The 23,184-nt window shown below is 39.6% G+C and overlaps 1 protein-coding gene across 1 annotated transcript in view; it reads left to right on the top strand.

Annotated features, from left to right (window-relative positions):
* The window catches only part of LOC122817331 (cytochrome P450 2K4-like), a 380,734-nt gene that overhangs the window by 353,505 nt on the left and 4,045 nt on the right, over positions 1 to 23,184 (top strand). The window contains exon 8 of the mRNA XM_044090547.1: positions 15,778 to 15,919. Coding sequence (XP_043946482.1) covers positions 15,778 to 15,919 — 142 coding nt within the window. The remainder of the gene's footprint in view (positions 1 to 15,777; positions 15,920 to 23,184) is intronic.

Below are 23,184 nucleotides of genomic sequence, written 5' to 3'. Positions count from 1 at the left end.
TCGGAACCTCCAGTCGCTGGACCCCACACAGTTCGGCTTCGTCAAGGGCAGATCATGCCTCCTGAACTTGGTGGATTTCTTTGAGACAGTTACTCAGGCTATAGATAAGGGAAAGGAGGTACACACGGCTTACCTTGACCTTGCTAAAGCATTTGACACCATTCCCCATTCAGGTATTATTGATAAGCTCACCAGCCTGGGCATAAACCTTACGTCACAAGATGGATCGCAAAGTGGCTCTCAGACTGATCCCATAAAGTAAGAGTAGCGGGATCTATGTCCGAATCCAGACCAGTAAGGAGTGGTGTGCCTCAGGGCTCTGTCCTGGGGCCCCTCCTGTTTGGCATATACTTCAGAAGTACAGGCAAGCACAGAAGGTCTGTGGCTGACTAAATTTGTGGACGACTGCAAACTGGGTGCTATAATAGAGTCTCCGGCCGACATGGAGATCCTCCAGAAGGGCCTAAATGAGACTGATGCATGGTGTCAAAGCCATGGTCTCAAGCTAAATGCAAAAAAATGCATAGTAATCCCCTTTGGAAAAAACTGAGTACCCGCAAACTACAACATAGGAGGTAATCCCCTGAAATCTGAAGAAGAAATAAGGGATCTAGGGACCCAAGTAGATAGTCAGCTTTCCTTTGATAACCATGTTGCCAAAGTGCTTAGAAAATCCTTCTGTGTGACCCATCTGATCACAAAAGGGTTCGCATCAAGATCTAAGGATATAATGGTGCCCCTCTACTCTTCCCTCATCAGACCCATTATTGAATACAATGCACCAACTGGAATGTACCTGGCTAGACATCTTCAGCAGCTGGAGAGACCACAAAGATACCTAACCAAGAGGATTACTGGCCTCAAACAGTTGCCTTATGCAGCACAATTGAAAAAGCTAAGACTGTTCTCTGTTGCATACCGCTTTCTCAGAGGCAATCTCTGTCTAACGTACAGAGCCATGTCCAACCCAGAATTGTTGAACATGCTCCATCTTAGCAAAACCAAATCTACTTGAGCTACATGCTCTAGGGATATAAACCTCAACACAACAATGAATAGAACATGCTGGAGGGATAGATTTCTTTCACAGAGACTTCCCTTACTATGGAACAGGGTCCCGATCTACATAAGACAGAGCCCCTCACTATCACTCTTCAAGAGGAATCTTGATGAGTGGATGGGTAACAGAAAGTTCACACCAGGGATCACACCAACAGCACTACTAGATAGGGGCCAAGGGTACTAGCTGATAGTACAAGGGTCTAGGGAACTACTAAAGGGGCAGTGAATACCACACAATGTGGCTGGGCTAATATATGCCTTCAGGCAGACAGCCCAGTACCAACCTGTGAACCTATGAACCTATGTGATGCTGTCAGGTATATTAGAGTCAGTGGATCAGCAGGCATCACACTCGACTGTGAAGCTTTGAAGACCTGAAGGTCATATATTTTTTACTCCCACACCACATGCGTGTACTCATGTTCTACTACTGGCAGTGCGATGTGGCAATAGGGTGCTGTATTGCTGAAGTTTCATCCTTTTAATGTGACATTAAGGTGAGATCCTGATTGACTGAATTAGTAAAAGTCCTGTAGATGTTAAATATACTGTGGCACCTATAAAAAAGGAGGGAAATTTCCAGTCAGCTGCTTTAGTCACTCCATTCATTATAAATACCATCTCTGCTGCTTCCAGAAAACAGACCATAGGCCTGGTGGGACTGATGTGGTCAAAAAAGTAATAGCACAATTTTGGCACCAATAGATACACTTAAAAAGTATAGTTTTCTGTGCTTTTTGTTCATACTGTTATGTTTTTATGTTGCCCATTGTTTTAATTGATTATAGGGCTTGCTAAATTCAGGAATGATGAAGTGTTACTGTTGTCTGTGGGATTTGTTTTTGGTTAAGATAAGTGGGTCTGTGTCTCAATGCCAGAATGCTTGGATATACCAAAATGATTCAGCAGTAGGATTCAGAGTGTGTAGGTTAAGGATATAGTAAGAGCTAGGTAAGGGTATAGTTTTAGTGATGTGTGTACACATATGCATGTTTGTATGCATGTGTATGGGTAGTGTATCTAAGTGTCCTATATACTGGAACTGTGAGTAATTTTTTTTATTAAAGTAATGTATTGGGCTGAGCTTAGGGCAGGGGCAGCACAATGCTAGAGTTAGGGTTAGTATACATAAAAAGGTGGCGGATGAGGTAACAGATCTGAGAAATAGTTGAAATGGGCTATTGAATATTCAATGCACTGGATAAGATTGGGTGAGAATATATTTAGCTCCTAAATGTGCAAAAAAAAAAAAAAAAAATCAAGACAATCTAAGAAATGTTGCCTATTAGTATGGAAATGTTTATATGACTATCAGACATCAAACAGACTGAACACAAATAGTCTAAAGGTAGAAGTGATAATGTTATGAGTGACAGTAGAGGCGGTGCTCTTGCTATTCATTGAGATAATGCTAGATATTGGGTCCTTGAGCTGCTGTCTAATTTCATTGTCAAATACTTGAAAGCTATAGCTTAACCATGCATCTTCAAGTCTACCACTCCCATACCCTCAAAATGCACTGGAATTACTAGCTTGTGCCAGGCTACCTTTCAGTTATCTGCACTTCAGATAAATTAGTACAATTACGAAGTCTAGGAAAAAAATTGCTGGAGGAGGCAGTGCAGGGAGGCAGAGCTGGATCATGGTCAAATGGAGCCATAGGCAGGGTAATGGGAAGGGGCCCTGACACACACAGCCCCCCCCCCCCCAGCAGCCATTCCAGTGTCCCATTGCTTGGTTGTTTCTCTCTAGTTGCCATAAATACTGTTCAAAACTCTCAGTGTCTATACTATTTTCTTCTTTACTTCTATAATTCTTACATATATTTGAATTTAATTTAAAACTTTCATTTCAAATTTTATAGCACAAATACTGCAAAATGAAAGAATACATTCTCACAATGAAAACAAACTTAACATTAACAGTAACCTTCTTTGCCCTTGAAACTGACATTCAAAGAAAATTCATCTGGCCAGTGGTGGATTAAGTTTACCTTTGGGCTGTTTTCAAAACAGAGACCCCCTTGCACACATTTTTAGGACCATGCATTCATGCATATGTTCTTTGATTCACCTACCTGACTGTTGTTCTTCTTCTTCTTTCAGCTTTTCCCAGTTACCAAAACAAGTGGCGTAAAACAACCTGCTGCAAAACACCAGTGGTGCGTAAAATACTGTGGTAGCAATTGCGAAACCAAATACTTGATGTAAATGAACTTTTTATTATACAACACATGTAACTGAGTTAAGTGCTTTCACCTACTAACAACGTAGGCTTCATCAGAATGTCACATAGATGGAATCAATAGCTTAAATATTTAAATTTGGTGCCATAACTTAGTACTATTCACAATTAAAGCCATATACACACAAATCCTCGACCTCTAAAAAACTATCTTATGTGTTCATGTTGTCAACACACGCCGCTTGTTTTGGTTACTAGTTTTTAGCTGCTTTTGTTCTGTAGCTTTTCCCAGTTAGGGGTCACCACAGCGGAACTCCGGTCTGCTAATGATTGGCAGTAGAATTTTATGGTGCCGAGGTGCCAGCCCAATTTCCAACCGTCAATGAAGGCACGCCCATTCATGCATGTCTTTTGAATGCCACTCGACCACGGGGAGGACATGCAGACTCCACATGGAAGGCACTCCAGCCAAGAATCAAATGGGAAAACCTCTTGCTGTGAGGCAACAACGCTACTGCTGCACTACCGCGGCTTATTGTATTAAATGATATTCCTTGTATAATACAGCACTAGTTGTATAGAATGCGTTTTAAATTTAGAGTTTTGAACATTTTTTTTTCAGCAATGAAACTAAATGTATAAACCAGTAATAATAAGACAAATGCCCTTTTCAGAATATTTCAACCATAAAAGGCCACTCAAACTTCAGTCATTACAATCAACCAATATCAGTTAATATGCACAATCTCTGAAGAAGTAAAAGTTATCTGAACTGCACATTAAAGAGCTCTGTAACTAATGAAGAGGTTGCTACTAGCAAGGAACTTTATATTTGAACATTTAATCTACAAATTCAGTGCCTGCTGCCCTTAAAGTATAAATTGCCTATATTGCATTAAAAAATGGTAAGCTGGTAAAATTGCAACAGGGAGTGGATGAGAAACAGACAACAGATTTATAGTTACAAGGCATCTCATCCAAAGGAGGACACACCCAAAACTGTAGCACCTCCTTCCCCCTTTAAAGTACAACACAGTATCAGCAATCCATCTACATGATGTGGGAGTAGAATTCATATCCTTCTACATCAGAAGCAAGTATGCTACTTGTTGTGCTACTAACACTGGTTTCAAATTCTGTAGCACAAACATTGAAGACCATTTGTTAAACAAAACAGTTGCACATTGAAAACAGACTTAACATGAGCAGTAGTAAACTTCTCTTTCCTTGAAGCTCATAATTCTTTGAAAATACATTGAAGCTCACAATTCCTTGAAAATGCACTGAAACTTGTAATGTCTGTTAGCTGGTGTAGAGGATTCAGGTTCTTGTCTTCTGTCACCAAGGTACAGGCAGAGTTGGATTATGGATAAAAGGGGCCCTAGGCTGGATCATGGATAAAAGGGGCCCTAGGCAGGATAATGGGCCAGGGCCCACTCCCACTGTCCTCCCTGCAACCATTCTACTGTATAGCACAGACACTGATGGGTATTTGCTAAACAAAACAAAACAGTGTCATATTGAAAATAGACTTGGCATGAGTAACGGTAAACTTCTCTTCCCTTGAAACTCACATTCATTGAAAGTGCATTGAAACTCACATTCATTGAAAATGCATCTGGCCAGTACTGAATTACATGTACATTTATATCCACAGACATCCTCCTATACCCAGCAATTCTAGCTATATTGTTGACTGCATGCTTCTCAGATGTCTCTGTTAACTAGTAACAATAATAATGACCAAAATCACATATTTCAAATTTGTTTCACACAAAAAATACAGTTGTCAAAGTATTCCAACTTAATTCACAAACACACACACACACACACACACTGGCACATTAGCCAGTGAAGACAGAGGTCTCACTGGACACAAATGTCTCTTTTAGGAAAAGCCCAGGAGTACTGTCTGGTGAGATAATTTGACAGAGTCACATAGAAGAGAAAGAAAGGTGTGGGAGTCAAACCATGTACTATGAGAAAAGAATCTTTAACATCTCATAGCCTTACTTATCTGCACTAAGTGCTAGACAAAGTGTTGTAGCCCAATGACTCTGCATTTGACACATGTGCCTGCAAAAAACAAGCAAAATAAAAATGCATTCATAGTTAAACTAATAACATTAAACTCATATGCTTTGGGGTGGCAAATGTATTTGTAGCTAAATAATAAGCACTCCATTCTACAAAATAACCAACGATCACATCCAAAGAACGTGGCTCATATGATGCTGGCCCTGTTTACTGCATTCATTTCTTTTCTTTTACATCCCAACTACTCTGTTTCATAGGCAGCTTCTATTCTTGCAGTCTAGGGGACCATTGAAGAGCTTAACCCAAATTTCCGGTTGCCACTAAGCACTGTCTATCTTGCTCAAAGGCAGTGCAGGGCATAAATATGAAGCAAAATCAGAGATGTTTAGCAAACATAGAGAGAGATAACTCTAAATCACTTAAGTTTTCTATTAACATATATTTTATGGCCACATAACTATGAAACCATTTGACTGCCATTTACAATCTGTAATACTCAGTGAAATACCGCCAAAAAACAAGAACCAAGACAAAAAAGTTTATAATGAGGCCTGACAGCTGGTTTGAAGGATTAAGACTTTGTCTCCCATAACTAAGGTGCAGGGGCTTACATCGGTATGACTGAGCAAGTCATTTAACTGGATAACACCTTTTAACTGGGGCATTTCACACATAAACACACACACACACACACCATTCACACCATACCTCTCAAATGTACCTCATATGAGGAACATTCCTTATTTTCACTTTTAAAAGTCCATGTTCCTTGCAGTACCACATTGAAACATATTCAATGTTAAGACTTTTGTAACTGATAAATAGAACAAATAATACTGAATCATATTGATTCATCAAATGAATGTTTTTTTAAAGTATAAAGTAAGAAGTTTTAACCTAGGTCACCTAGTGCTGGACGCGGCCCTGTGGTAAGTATACATGTTCTCTGTTTACAGTTTAACAGTTGTAGCCATTAAAAATAGTTACGTATAACTTTTATACAGCAGTACCACATTTGTCAGTACTAGCATATCACAAGGAAAATAATATGACTGTGAAAACTTAGAACTGCCTTCTGCCTACCTCCGCCTGTATAGGTGGGCAACTGGATCATCATATCAAGCCTGTCTACGCTTGAGATTGTTAGTATGGCTGTAGGTTCAATTCTCCTCCTCACAAAAAAAAAAGTTGTCATGGCAAACTACATTTTTATCCCACTTATATCAGTGCACCACTACAAGGTCCATAGTTTTTATATATATATATATATATATATATATATATATATATATATATATATATATATATATATAATATCCACAACTAGTAGTAGCTAGCTGTGCATGACACAGTATACAATAGAAGTATCTGTGCCTTGTCTAGCACCTGTACTGGGCATATTTATTGTGTGACCAGCATGTTTATTTTTTATGTGTACAGTTTTGTTATTGTTAAAAGTCAAATAACATGACTGGTCACATGCACATAAGTGCAGTGTTAATAAATATCTCCTGGAGTTATCATTCTCTGATGTAAGACTGCATGTGAGGATGGGACTGGGCTCAAGTCGCCTCCATATGTTATAATCAGACAAACATACTGATGACATACCTGTGTAAGCCCTACTATTAAAAGTGTAGTATGCTTCACTGTATCAGTATGAACATAGTTAAGAATGGAATATCCCGTCTGTGTGAGTCTTTCTGTTCCCTCACCTTCTTTGTCACTATCCTCTCTTTCATACTTTTTTATTTTGTTTCTTTCCATTTATGTTGATATCATATGCATCTATTGGCATAGCAACCTGTATCATTCCCACTGGCAAGCACTGCCACAGTTGCCTTCACACCCTCAACCCTACCTGTACCACCAGCATAATGTAGCCCTACACCAGAAGGTGGTACAAATGGAGGTGATGCTACTGTCACCCATCAAGTGCTGACAGAGACCATGTCTGGGTGACTCATTGAGTCAAATCACTGCCTAACGCTGACTCCACCTTCTGAGCCAGGATCCAGTGGTGATGGTTCCCAGGGTGATGAGGAATCTCCCATTAGGTCTAAGCTGATAGATACTGCATCTTTGAACAACTAATCCTACCCCCAACCATACCTCTCAACCTGTAAACATCAAAAATCTGGACAAAGGCACATGAAAAGTAGGTACGACCAGCCAAAACCTGGGAGACTGATTAACATACAATTTGCATACATAATTATGTAACCCCACCCACTCTACTGGAATCATGGGATACAATCAACATGCATTTTCTGCACAATAAGTTATGAGTGTCTAATTTCTGACATTGATTTACCTGTAAAATCAAACATTTCATGAGGGGCAGGGCAAAAATAGGAGACAAAATCATGACCAGATGACACTGAGCTATGCAGGAGAGGTCTGGGGTATAGACAGCACATGTCATTCTCAATTATCCAGAATTTCCAAATGTCCAGATTTTTGGATCATATTTTGATCTGTCCCTCATGATTTTTTTTCCTGGCAAATTACAATATTTATGAAACAGCATTTTTTCAGACTTGCATATCTGTATCTAGACACTTGATTTTTATCTATAGTTATAGTGAACATTATGTGGAGTTGCTTCTAGCAATGCCCAAGTGAAAACCCAGTGTGAAGTCACCAGTTAAAGCTCTTCAGCTTCAGGCCATGCGACCCTGTTATTATGCTGGCTTGTGCCCTCTCTCTGCAAATGGAAATAGATAAAATAGCACAATATTGTGTTGTTACTATACAAATTGCTTTTGGAAATGTCTGGATTGCTGCTACCCCCGCCCCCCCCAAAAGTCATACATTTGTGGTAAAGAAGAACACATAATGTCCCATTTATTAATACAAGTTCCACTGACCCAACATTTTGATTAGACATATTCAATGGTTAAATAAAATATTCTCTGTCATATTTCTGAAGAAATTATACAAATTAAAGTGATTCAGTGCACTGAGTTACTACAGTGCTTTCCAGACTACCAGAGAATCATTCTGATTTCTGGATAGTCTGGAAAAATTCTGGATAAGTGGCAAGCCTAATGCAAAAGCAAGTTTAGCTATATTCATTATCTTATTTTCCAGGGAGCAGATTTACCTCCTGAAATGTAGTAATTAGAAAAGATATCCAGTCTTTAAACATCTCCTTGGACTTGATTTATTGCATCAATATACGCCTTCAATTTTATGAAACTTCTTTAGATAATGCTTTATTAAAACAGACTAACCACACAAAATTGGGATATGCAAACTATCAGGCGAACATAAAATGTTGTTCCAAGTAAGAGCATACAGTAAATGAAAATTAAATCTCAGAAAGGCACTAATAATTCCAGGAAAATACTGTGAAACTAAAAGAAAATGATGTAAGGCTATCCAGAGAGTAAATGCATCTGACAAATATTTTATGTTTAAAAAATACTTACCTGCAAATCAAATCAGGAACGCTTAAGTTTATACTTTGCATGTCCCATTACCAGTTCACCTAGTTTATTTATTATTTATTATTTATTTATTTATTTTACATTTGTTGACCGGGCTAGTCTAGCTGGATACATGTCCTTTTTCAGTAGAGGCCCGGGGAGAAAAGCTCCCAAATTTAACAGTAGTATCACTCAACAGTTATCTAAAATAAACTACATTAATAAAATAATACACGGATAAATAGCATTTTAAATATCCAAGCTAATAGTTAGGTAGGGATTTTATAAGATGATTAAATGATATAGATGCATGTGGAGGATAGAAAAGTAATAGGTAAGCTTGAGAGGCAGAAGAGAGATTAGGTACAGATAGACCTATTGGGATTAGTCAGGGTTGGAACACGGGCATAACCACTGAGACTTAAGAAATTCTCTGAGATTAGTTTTGAATAGATTGAGTGAGGTCATGAGCCTAAGGTTGTTGGGAAGGGAATTCCATAGCTTTCCAATGGAGTTAGCAAAAAGAGCATCGCCGCCCTTGTTATTAGATTTGATGGTTAGTATCAGAGTACTTATTGGGGATCGAAGGCAACTTAAGTTGGTGTAGGGGTCAGGATTGTGCTCAGCGAGGGGTTTTCTCTGGTTGATTAATAATTTTGAATGCTTGGTGAGTTGGTTTAGTTTAAGAAGATTGGGCAGTTCCAGCCAGCCTAGTTTCTTGAGGTTGAGGCAGTGGTGGGTACGATAGGTGTGCCTGTTACAAATCTGGCAATATGATGGTAGGTGGTGGAGAGGTTATTAAGCTCACGTTTGTTGAGGAATGATAGTATCGGAGAGGCATATAGTAAGGTGGAAAGGAGATGGGTTCGGGCGATAGTTAATTTGGCATGAGGAGTGAGAAAGTTGTTTATTCTGTACATGGAGCCAAGTTTCTTGTTAACTGACTTTATGGTTTGGGCAAGGTGCATGTCAATTTAAGCTTGTGGTCAATAGTGACACCTAATAGTTTGGTACAGGGATGGGCTCAATGATGGTCCCATTAAATGATTCCACAAAGAAGGTCCTTGGGTTATCGGGGGTTCTTGGGTCAGTGGATTGGTGGATGTGGGGGAAAAAAGAAGAAGCTTGGTTTTGTCGGGTTGAGTATGAGTTTCCGCTCGAGAGAACCATTTTTCAACTTTAGCGAAACATTGTTGGGTGGCTGCTTGGAGTTTCTGAAGAGACCGATCAGAACAGATCAGGGTTGAGTCATCTGCATATTGAATGCAGGTGGCTCTGGGGATGACTTTGTGGAGATCATTTATAAAAACAGAGAAAAGAAGGGGACCAAGTATGGAGCCCTGTGGAACACCAATGTTGTTAGAGAGCAGGTGAGATAGACTATTTTGCCATCGGACTGCTTGCTGCCTGCCAGTGAGGTAGTCCTTAAACCAACGTAGGGATGGTTTGTCGAGATAGAGGGTTTGTAGGGTGTGTAGTAATAGCTGGTGATTAACCATATCGAAAGCTTTTGATAGGTCTAGGAAGAGAGCCGAAGATATTAGTTTTTTGTTACGGTTACTATTGACTGAGTCGACAAAGGAGAGGAGGGCAGTGGTTGTACTGTGGTGGGGGCGGAAGCCATGCTGGGTTGAGGACAGAAGATTATTGAGGGTGAGGTAGTGTAGGAGTTGTTTGTGAACGCACCGTTCCATTATTTTAGCTATTGGAGACAATATTGCAATGGGTCGATAGTTAGATATTTCTGTGGAGGAACCTCCTTATGAAGTGGAATAATATATGATATTTTCCAAATAGGGGGGATTGTAGCCTCAGTTAATGATCTATTAATCAGGATTGATATAGGATAGGCAATGACATCAGCCGATATTTGTAGGTATTCTGCTGGGAGGCGATCGGCCGCTAGGGTGGACGGCTTCAGTTTTTTTAATAGGGTGCGGATATAGGAGGTAGAAACTGGTTGTAAGTTAAAGGAGATAGGAGGTGTGTCATCAAGAAGAGTTAAGGAGGGGGAAGAGGAAGGTAGATGATTGGCTAAGGACTGGATGGTCTCAGTAAAGAAAGTGTTAAAGGTGTTGGCTACTGCCTCTGGTTCTTGACCAGTGAGCTTAACAGGGGTTGGTGTAGTTGATTTCCCAGGATGGAGGAGGTTATTAAAGCCAGCCCAGAACTTTTTTGGGTTAGTCTGGTATTTGTCCTGGAGGTGATTGTAATATTGTTTTTTGTCTCGAGTTATGTCTGATTTTGTTGAGTTTCTTAGTTGTTGAAATAAAATACGGTCTAGGGGGGTTTTGGTAGCTCTCCATTTATGCCAAGCCTGGTCACGGAGTTTAATTTTCGTTTTGGTTTCTTTTGTTAACCAGGGAGCTATGCGGTCTTTGGTTCTAATTTGCCGATTTGGGGCATGGGAGTTGAGAATGTTTAAGAAAGTGTCATTAAAGTATGAGACACTCTCGGCAAGGGGTAGAGAGTTTAGGATTGACCAATTGCAGGCTTTCAGTTCCGCAAGGAATAGTTCTGGGTTAAACTTTTTTCTATTTCTAACAAGTTTGTATAAGGGCGGATTGGTACAAGAAAATTTGTGTTTTAAAATGTAAGTGACAAGGTGATCACTAAGGTCATTTGGTAGGGTACCAGTGGTATAGTTGTTCGGTTCTTTATTGGTGAGAATCCAGTCAATTGTACTCTCTTTTTGCTGAATATTACCAATTCTGGTTGGAGATGTAATATTTTGGGAGAAGCCATATAGATTGATTGGGTGGGGAATCGGGTTGGTGGAGCAGTGGGACCAGTCAATATTGAAATCCCCCAGTACTATGGTTTCTTGAGGGTAGTTGGCTAACCAACTTAGAGTTTGCTCTAGGTTATCAAGGTTCTTCCCTGGTGGGATATAGGTTACAACAAGATTGATGCTTTTTTGGGTGTTAATGCAAATCTTTAGTGAAATAAGTTCTATGTTAGAGACCTGGGGAGGATGCAGAGGGTTCCTAATGATGTTAAGTCTGTTCTTAAACATTACAGCTATTCCTCCGCCCCTTTTGGTTATTCTATCCATCCTTAAGATATTATAGCCAGGTGGCACACACACACACACACACACACACACACACACACACAAACAATGTTTACAGGTTAATACCATACCTCTCAGTCTTTAAATACTAGAAATCTGGACAAGACCAAAACTAAAGGCAGGACAAAGGCCCAAAAATAGAGACATTTTTTTTATATATTGCTCTTATAAACTTAGAAAGGTTATAAGGTGTTGTGTTAAGATGCATTTTCTGGAGAACATGAAGTATGAAACTCCAGTTTCTGTCATTATTTAATGATTTTTGTCATCAGTGATTTGCCAGAAAACCACAGAGTTTTTGAGAAACAGACAAAAAAACATGAGGCAAGAATCTGGCTATTCTGTGAAAATCTGCACAGTTGAACGGTATGGTTAATACCCTCCAGTCATCCTAAAAATTTAACTAATTCGACCAGTTTTGTCTCTCCACCAGTATCTGTGATCAAATGATGAAAGGTTCCCATTTTCCTCAATTACAGTCATATCCCCTTTGTGATCAGGCCACCCGCAAAAAAAAAACAAAAAACAAATATATACATACATACACACACACACACACACACACACACACACACACACACACACACACACACACACACACACACACACACACACACAAACAATGTTTTGAAGACCCCCCCCCCCTACTGTTTCACTAAACCCATGCTTGGGTGATTTGCCTCTAGGTTATCAACCTTCTTTTACCCACCAGATTAGCCTGAAATAAATTGCAGCAGATAACCCATTGCCTCAGGGTTACTACCCCCCAAATCAAAGGAAACTGAGGTACCATTCAGTCCAAAAGATGGCAGTGAAATCTTCGGAGTGTGACTGACCCTCGGGAGTGGTTAGTTCGATCCCAGCAAAGAAAACAGGCTCATGAGCACGATATACACTGAAGCTCTGGTTTCTTAAAAAGCTCTAAAGTACTTGTAGAGAAGTTATGAGTTTAAGTCCGCTATTTATTAAGGAAAAACGATTACTAAGTTAAAACAGAAAGTTAATGAACTGGGGAGAAGGACTGAATGGGAGCAGGTATCTGGGGCTCCTAGGATTGTTCTGTGCAACCACTGCTGGGTATGAAGCAAGACTTTTTTTTTTATCTGGAACTTAAGGAACCAGAGCTGTACAGATGGTTTGCAGAGGTCCAGGAAGTTTGTAAGTAATACAGATCCAACAGCTGGTGTAGGTCTTACTGGAACTACTGGCTGATCCCTCTTAATGGGAGTTTCCTACCTTGCAGTTTTACTGACTCCAAGCCCAAAGAGTAGGTGAGAGAAGAAGACAAAATTGAAACCCTGTGCACTTCAATTGTGTAGCCAGGCATACGCAATATAAGACTTACCAAAAGACCCTTTAGCTCCTATTTTACACATTAACGCAATACATGTTGTAGAAGTACAGAATCTACTTCCAAAAGAATAGATACCTTGATACTAGTTATACTGTAAGACATTTTGACTGATACTAGTTATATTGTAAGACATTTTGACTGATACTAGTTATACTGTAAGAAGTTCTGATGATGATTAATGTGCTTGCCTTCATTTTTAAATATGGACTGTAGTAAACAAAGAGAGAGAGAGAAAATAACAGTATGATCTCTCTGCATATAAAACTACAATTTTGGTTACTTGCACCCCACAATGTGACCTAGCTGTCACAAATGCGCATTCTAACCAAATCACAGGTGATGATAGGCAGTGAGGTTTGAAGAGTATCAGGCTGAAAACTGATAGAAAGTCTGCCTATACCCTTCCATTTCTTGCCTCATGTATTTATTGTGAGCACATATCAACACTTCAAACACTTTTTTCTGTTAAAAAGATGATGTCAGCATTAACTTAAAAAAATGTAAATAAATAAAAAAAAATTGTGATTTCAAGGGGCCCTTGGGAATTCATGGTACCTCATTATTTTAGCCTCAAAACCAAGAAATTCCAAGGAATTTGGAAAGGTTGAGAGGTATGCCCCCAACATGGTGTTCCCCTCCCTTTTGTATCCAGGTTCACCTGGCATGTTGCACATTCCTCCCCTCACCATTGTTTTCTCTGTTTGTTGTCTTCTTCACCATTGTCTTCCCCTCCATCTTTGTGTTACCACACCCTGCCAATCATGTCTTTCCCTGCTACCTAACCTTCCCCTCTTACTAATGTTTTACGTCTCTGACTTTCTTCACTAACTTTCCCTTCTCTGAAAAGAGGGTACCTGTCCAAAAAATAAACACCCACCCATACCACTAAACATCCCAGACATTTAACTATGTACACATGACTGTTTCCTACTGACTGATGTTTTCATAATAATAAGTATACTTTTCTGACAAATCATTAGTCCTTAAATAATTACAACTATTGTTGCAATTCTCCAGGATTATTGAGCTAACAAGTTGAGAGCTATGTACATATCCCACCGCCATTCCTTATTTGCTCACCTTGTGTTCTGCCCTCTGGTAGCTTCTCATTTTCATCTTTGTCATGTACACCTATTTCTAACCTTTAACCTGGTGAAAAAATAGATAAACATACCACATGCATGCATGCTCAAAAGGGGTTACATAAAAAAAAAAATAATCTTTCAATGATCAGACATTTTACAACAGTTTACAGAGGGCAATGTTGATGTACATGTAGAACCACCGAGAGATGGCACTCTTCATCCTATGTCCAAAATGAAGTCTGGTCTGTCAGTCAATATGGAGTTTGTCATCCATCAGTCATGCAGGTGAGCTGAGTTTTACCGCATTATCACCATGAAAATATGAAATAAGATAAAACTAATAACTTAAGTCTAACTGTTTCCATGGCTCAGTTTACTCATGAAGTGATTTGTACAGCATCAGTGTCAATGCAGTGAGTAGAGGGTTCTAGTCCCCTGAGGGTTGCATACTGTTTTATAATGTTCAGTTTGCAGTCTGTAAATGTTTATATTCCCCTGAAATGTCTGTGCTTTTGTCACCCTCAGATAGTATGCCTCTTTGCCTTTCCATGCTAATATAATAGAAGAAAAAGAATATTACTAGGAAAGATATGAGTTCAGATCCCTTTACTCTTATGTTTCTTTTTTTATGATCAGCCTGCAAATGTTCCCTGAAATGTGTCTTTTCAGACATCTGTCTGTGTGCTTCTGTGGTTCAACTTTTTAAGGACCTAAAAGATATAAATGCAACCGGACTAAGCTGATGGGTCAGCTTCTCACAGGATTTCATATTTTCTTTTTTAATGACATTCACATTATAGTACAGGTCCACTTATCAAACTCTGATGTCAGGACTGCTGGTGCAGGTCAGTCCATCATATTACTTGACTGTATCCCACATCTCCTGTCTAAGTTTCACATTATTCTACATTCAGGTATTGCTATAACACCTTTTCCATTGTGCTCTATAGCTTGTGTTAGTGGGCAGCTTCCTTTGCACTCTCCTGTCTGTGTCTGTGATTTCTTTTGCTACAGTAAAACCTCTAGACTCCACCCTTAGCTGTCCCTGACATCTTCCCTTTCATAGAACATTTCCCTGCATATATATTACTGTAAATTACATCACTACATTGCCAATTTAATTTTCCGGTCTGAGAGTGTGGACTCATGACAAACTACCACAGCTACTTGTGTATGTTCAGTGTTTACCTCTGCTGCTTGTACTTTAATCCATATACAAAATAATTTAACATGACCTGGCTGCTCATTGCAAAAGTGGCCTGGCTGCATAAATAGCTAATAAGCATTGAGGTTTGTCGCACACACAATGTAAATAGTGTTGGCTTGGCCATGATTGCAGGCACAGCATTTCTGAATCCCTGGGTCTCTTTTCAAAAACAGGATAAATGTATGATGTTTTGTTCTTTTTTTACTGCTACTATAACATCAAGAAAATGCACACTGCACAATAAACTTGTTATTAAAATATGTCAGTGTTTAAGTTCTAGTTTAGTCATCAAATGGTTGAAGCCCAACCCTTTAGCTTCACAATTTTTTTTATTATTCTATTAGGGAACTCGTGTGCTTATTCCTCTTTCATCTATATTGTTTGATAAAACGCAGTGGGAATCACCGGAGAAATTCACACCTTCTCATTTTTTGGATGCTCATGGAAAATTTATAAAGAAAGCTGCATTTTTACCATTCTCAGCAGGTATCTGTTATTTTATTTATGAGTGTTTTATGTCTTGAACACAAGTGTGTTATTATATTGAAATCTGTAGAAAAATATTAGGTGAATCTTGCCTTATTTTTCTTTCACTGTATGATTTTTCTCCCTGTTTACTATTTGTCTGTCCTCTTATTTACTGGCTTGCCTATTTATTCCCAGAAGGCAAATGCCAGTCAAAGGAGGTTACCATCCAGGCAACCTTTACGGACTTTTTCTATTTGGCTAGCTCAGTAACCCCTGATGAGCAAAATGCTTGCAATGCCAGATACTTAAGCATATAAGCTTCGGCACATACTCATCTTTGACTGTAACATATGATGCTGGCGAGTACACGTGTCCTAGTCATTGTTGTATGCTTGATAAAAAAATATCCAGCTTTTACTTGGCATCCATATTGCAACAGACTAAACTGGATCCCCCATACTGGGCTAGGGCATCCTCCCTGACTGGCCCCATCAGTGGCTGGGACAGTACTACATCCTAGATCTTCTTCATCATAGCCTGGGCCTAATGTCTATGTTCCACAGAGCTGCATACATGCCTTATTTCTGCTCATTCATTCTTTGGTTCCTATATTATCCCCATAGCACCCTTTTAGATCCCATCCTAAATGTGATACATGCATATCCCCTTCTCAGGAGTCTGGATGCATTGTTAGTTTAGAGCTTTATGGTGCCTTGCAGTGTAGATGTAACCATGAAAACTACATACTTGGCTGCTGTGCGTGCCCAGCTCTGGTGTACACACTTTGTTTGCCCTACCTGCTCGTAAGGCACTAACATCGTGGAACTGCTCTGTCCTGTTGGCCAGCAACCTTAACCCATCTCATAACAGCCGTCTTCACCCTAAACTAAGGAAGTGAATCTTCTCCCACCCGGAGAAACAGCCCCGCAAGGACAATAAAAAAGAAGAAAGTATGTGTTATATAACTTCTGTCAATAAAAGCTACATTGTATAAACTATTGTAGGTTTTAAAGTACATTTCCCTGCTAGGGAGACCAGCAGCCATAACCTTCCTATTCTTTCTTCTTAGCCCACATTCCCTCCTACACCACTGTAAATACCTAATATCCTTTATGTCCTCCTCAAATTCCAAGACCAGCTACCTCCTAAAGGAAACTATTGCAGCTATACAGCCTTTGGCCACTAAATGTCACCCTATCCTAGATCTATCATTCTGTCTTGATACACATCTTACACGAATATAGCATTCCTTGCTTGTAAAGTTATAGTCCCACTTCATCCCTCTATCATCTTACTCTGTATCATCTCAGCTACCCTCCCCCTATCCATACTATCAAGGCTAACACCTCCTACCCTTTTCCACCTTCACTTACCTTAACCTCAGCTCTCCACTGATTGTTCTCCTGGGGCTCACTCCTTCTGTGGCTCTTGGTCTGATTCCTCACCCCTATCAGTATCCCTCCACTCCCTCTTGATTAGCACTACTCTGCCTTCTAATCCTATCAACTCCCCCTTTTGTCCCTTCTTTTTCCTATCTACCTCTCTCCTCTTCCTTAGGTCTGGCAGTATTAACTCACTGATTTAGACTAAGTACTACTTGTCTCTGTGCTCCCCCTACCTGCTGTGATACACTACTCACTTCCGGTCACTGCCTGACCCCACCTATCCTTACCATCCTCTTCCTTTCATATCACCACGCCTACCTTATAAATATACCTTACCCTATGTGCTGCCATCTTTACACCTTGGTCTATCCCTTGGCTGCTGTGCGTCCCCAGGTCTGGTGTACACACTTTGTGTAAGTAACGCCTTCTTTTGTTTACTCTTTTTGCTAGATAACCGGACTGCCTAAAAAGTTATCTGTAAAGACATCCACAAAGTAAAAACTGGTAACCAACTCATCACAGCATATGCTAGTGTTACTAATCACTGTTGCCGGCAAACTGTGTTAGAGTTTGCTGCACGTGCTTTTACAATGCGCTACCAAACAAGCATAAAGCTCAAAAAGGTGTCAGAAATGTTTTGCTTGCAGTATCTGTAAAGTTGGTGACTGTATAATATGTTTTAAGACTGTCTCTTGCCAGATATGCAACTGTAGAATGAGTTTTATGGCTACCTGCTGCTAGATACGCAGCTCACTAACAAGTGTGTCAGAAGGTGAAACTTTATACTTCATTGTAACTGATAAGCTTCTAAAAGCACATCGGAGTATCTTCTGCCAGTACTGGCTTACTGTGTATGGGTTTTCTGTACGTTCTTAGCTAATTAATGTCAGATACCCCTGCAATATTCTTTTGTTGTTAGAAAGGCTTAATTATAGGCACATGCAACAACTGTTTTAACTTTAAATTGGTCAAAAAGGAATATTTTTAGTAGCTAGTGTATCTTTATACTTCTTTGTAACTGATACGCTTTTAAAAGCATACCGGAGTATCTTCCGCTAGTACCGGCTTATTATGCATGGGTTTTCTGTACATTCTTAGCTATTTAAAGCAAGATACCCCTGCAATTCGCTATGTTGTTTGAAAGGCATAATTAAAGACACACGCAACAACTGTTTTAACATCAAATTGGTCAATAGGGAATATTTTTATTAGCTTGCATCAACTTATGGAACCTAGAGTGTTCTGGTGATAACAGCCAATGTTACCGACTAACTGTGATTGCGTGCTACATGCGGTACTGATTTTATAACCATAGCTACCTGCTGAATGGTCAAATGGTTACTTTAATGAGTAGGCTATTGAAAATTTTTGTAGTAAACGCTACATTTCGGTAGCGTATGTATTTAGCATGCAATTTGGTCTTTAATTATATTATCACAAGTGGGGACGCTATATAGTTCCTTAATTTTACATCGGTAAGGCTATATGAACATAGTGTTGTATTGTTTCTGCCACTATATATGTGGAATTCCATTTTCACACTATTGTTATAGGTAATGCTACCATCTGTATTGGTTTAAACACAAAATTGTCTTTTTGGACAGAATGTCCCATGTATGAGTAGACCTCTCTTTGCCTACACTCATGCTGCAGACCCTGTTCGTCCACTTATACCTGAAGCATGCTAACTGATTTGCCATGTTTTTAGAATACTACTGTGATTGCTACATGTAATTGCTAGATTGTAACTGAAATGTGTTCCCTATTTAAATGAAACTACCCAACCTACCTTTTTTTTTCAGTGAACCTCAATATATGTTGAATAGAGACCAATTATACCTTGTGTTTGGACTAGTATGTGTATTATCTTAAATATTATGCTACCTAATGACTGTGCTTAATATTCTACATATTTAGCCTCTTGTCTCTCTCTCTCTCTCTCTCTCTCTCTCTCTCTCTCTCTCCCTTTATGCAACCAGTTGCCCTACCTGCTCGTAAGGCACTAACATTGTGGAACTGCCCTGTCCTGTTGGCCAGCAACCCTAACCCATCCCATAACAGCTGTCTTCACCCTAAACTAAGGAAGTGAATCTTCTCCCACCCTGAGAAACAGCCCCACAAGGACAATAAAAAAGAAGAAAGTATGTGTTATATAACTTCTGTCAATAAAATCTACACTGTATAAACTATTGTAGGTTTTAAAGTACACTTCCCTGCTAAGGAGACCAGCAGCCATAACCTTCCTATTCCTTCTTCTTAGCCCACCTTCCCTCCTACACCACTGTAAATACCTAATATCCTTTACGTCCTCCTCAAATTCCAAGACCAGCTACCTCCTAAAGGAAACTATTGTAGCTATACAGCCTTTGGCCACTAAGTGGCGCCCTATCCTAAATCTATGATTCTGTCTTGATACACATCTTACACAAATATAGCATTCCTTGCTTGTAAAGTTATAGTCCCACTTCATCCCTCTATCATCTTACTCTGTATCATCTCAGCTACCCTCCCCCTATCCCTGCTATCAAGGCTAACACCTCCTACCCTTTTCCACCTTCACTTACCTTAACCTCAGCTCTCCACTGATTGTTCTCTTAGGGTTCACTCCTTCTGTGGCTCTACCCGCTCCGTTCGCCCTGCGGGCTCACTCCGCTCCCCTACCGTGCCCCCAATTCCCACTCGCCCCCAGTGCATCTACATTTATACACACTAACCACACCCCCTATCCATACAAGCAATTACATCAACCAACCCCTTAAAGTGCTACAACCCTCTTCCCACTAGTCATTATCCATCTGCACCTATACCTGTATACTAACCTACATACAATTTCTTCTACAATGCCACCTAAAAGTACCCTCACACACTTTAAGCTCCTACTTCTACTATCAGTACTACCTATTTTAGCTATACCCTACCTACTTACTTTCTATGAACACCTTAACTACCTTCAATTTCATAACCGCACAACACAAACCTCCACACCAACACTTATCATCCCTCATAGCCATAACCAAACATCCAATTCACCAAAGTATTTATCAGTCAAATTTCATAGACTCACTCATATCACATATTACAGCCCTAAAGCTAGAAATCCTTGCACCTTATATGTAAAGGTTTACTTCTCAATCTAGCAATACAAGTCCACTCCCTAAATGATGGTGACATACACCCAAACCCTGGCCCAAATTCTACAACTACCACACAGCCTACCACCCCAACTTCTCCTAATGCACATCTGATCACTAAACCCCCTAACTCTCTCCTAATAGCCCACCTCAATATTTGAAGCATTAATAATAACGTTGACCACCTACATGCCCTCGTGGATGTACATTCATTCGACATCATCGGTCTTTCTAAAACATGGCTTAAGCCAACAATACAAGACACCACTGTCATCCCCCCAGGTTATAGTATCCTCAGACTTAACCATAATTACAAGGAAGGCGGAGGAGTAGCTATTTTATATAAATCTGAATTACAAGTTACTTCCATAGACTCTAAACCTCCTCTGACTAGCACTGCAGAAATTCTCATCTCCAAAATTCTACTCAACAAATGTAAATCCATTTACATCATCTGTATCTACCTTCCCTCAGGCAACAATATTAACACCTTAGAGGCTATCCTAAGTTGGCTATCCTCCACCTACCCACAAGAAACCATAATTCTTGGAGACTTTAACATAAACTGGAGGAGTTGCACATCTGAACAGCCTACTTCCCATATCAACCTACATGGTTTTATGCAAACCATTACATCCCCCACTAGAACCAATAAACATAATAGCAATGACAGCACCCTAGACTGGATTCTTACAAATAGTCATAACCAGTCTTACAAAGTAGGGACCCTCCCTGAAGATATAAGTGTTCACTCTGTCACCTACTTAATCAGATATAAGACTGACATCCCAAACCCAACCATTTATAAGAAAATAAGGTCTACCAAAAATTTTAACCCCGACAGCCCTCAAAAAGAACTCAAAGCTTGTGACTGGTCACCCTTGAAATACCTACCATCAAAAGATGCCGTTAAATACTTTAACACTAAATTTTTAACCAGACTGGATTGCCATGCCCCAACACGAATAATAAGAAGTAGGTCTAAACCAGCTCCTTGGCTCTCCAAAACTACCAAACAAAAAATCCTCCAGAGAAACAAACTCTGGGCTAGCTGGCTTACAACCAAAAACCCATTAGATCAAATTAAGTTTAGATAATTAAGAAATGAAACTAAAAAAGCAATATTGTCTGATAAAAGAAACGTTTACTGTCACCTCCAACAAACCCACCAAAATAAACCTCAAAAATTCTGGTCTGGTATCAATAAACTGTTGCACCCAGGTCGTTCTATTATACCCACCCCCTCAGGCTCCAATCTCAACAACCCTATCCACATTGCTAATTCTTTTAACACTTTCTTCACAGACACCATTCAATCTTCGGCCAAACAGTTAACTCCTGACACTACATCTGCTTCTAATTTTATCCCTAACAGCCCCCCATTATTTCAATTCAAAGCAGTTCCTACATTCCTTGTCTGCGCCCTTATTCAGAAACGTAAACCCACGATCCTCTCTGCATATCTACTACCTGCAGAATACCTGCAAAAAACCTCCAAAGCCATAGCCTACCCCATATCCATTCTCATTAACAGAACTATTTCAGAAGGAACTGTTCCATCAATCTGGAAAATCTCACATATCACCCCCCCCCCTGCACAAAGGTGGGAATTCCAAAGATTTTTCTAACTATAGGCCTATAGCCATGCTATCCCCACTAGCAAAAATCATGGAGAAGTGCATTCATAAACAACTATTAATCCACCTACTGGAAAACAACCTACTAGCTACCTGCCAATATGGCTTCAGACCATTTCATAGCACCTCCTCTGCTCTCTTATCCTTCACCAACTGCATTAATAAATATTGTAATAATAATAATAATACTCTATCCTCAGCCCTCTTCACTGATCTTTCAAAAGACTTCAACATGGTTAATCACCAACTACTCATAAACACACTTAGAAACTTCTCACTGGATCCACTTGCTATACAATGGTTCCAATCCTATTTAAATAACAGGCAACAGGCTGTATTATGGGAGAATAACCTGTCTTCCCATCTCCCAATTACACTTGGCATTCCTCTAGGCTCCATATTGGGTCCTCTCCTCTTTTCTATTTTTACTAATGACTTACACTCTGTATTACCTCAAGCTACCTGTATCCAGTACGCAGATGATTCCACACTCATATGCTCAGCCTCTTCACTATCACAACTTCAGTCCCTAATCCAAGACGTGTTTAGCACAGTAGAAAACTGGCTTCTTCACCGTTGTCTCATTCTCAACCCAAACAAAACAAAAATGCTACTATTTACTCCCACACGCAGAGCCCCCTCCACTGCATTTCACTGTTACATCTAGCAATGGTACTATAATTACTCCTGATTCTACCACAAAACTACTTGGAGTATTAATCGATAACAACCTCACCTTTGAACCCCATATTAACAACACTATAAAAACAGTAAACAAGAAACTAGGTTTCCTTCTACAGGATAAAACCCTTTCTGACTCCACTAGCCAGGACCACTATTGCCCGTACCCACTTAATCTCAACCCTACTATATGCTTCCCCTATCTATACAAAACTATACAAAAGCAATCTGAACAAGCTAGCTAGTTCCTACAATAATATTGCTAGATTTGCAACTGGGTCTACCTAAAGAACCCATCATTGCAATAATTTTAATCAACTAGGATGGTTAGAATTGTCAAATCTTATTCTATTCAACCAACTAACTATTGCCCATAAGATACTGCATCATCCTACAAATACTCCAATACTCACTAATTTAATCTCCCCCTACATTAACCTGAAGACCCT

This window comes from Protopterus annectens, chromosome 12.part0 (genome assembly GCF_019279795.1).
Source record: "Protopterus annectens isolate FY-2018-M chromosome 12.part0, PAN1.0, whole genome shotgun sequence".
Classification (NCBI taxonomy): Eukaryota; Metazoa; Chordata; order Ceratodontiformes; family Protopteridae; genus Protopterus; species Protopterus annectens.
The sequence above is the reverse complement of the archived record's forward strand: the minus strand, read 5'-3'. Positions and strand labels throughout refer to the sequence as shown.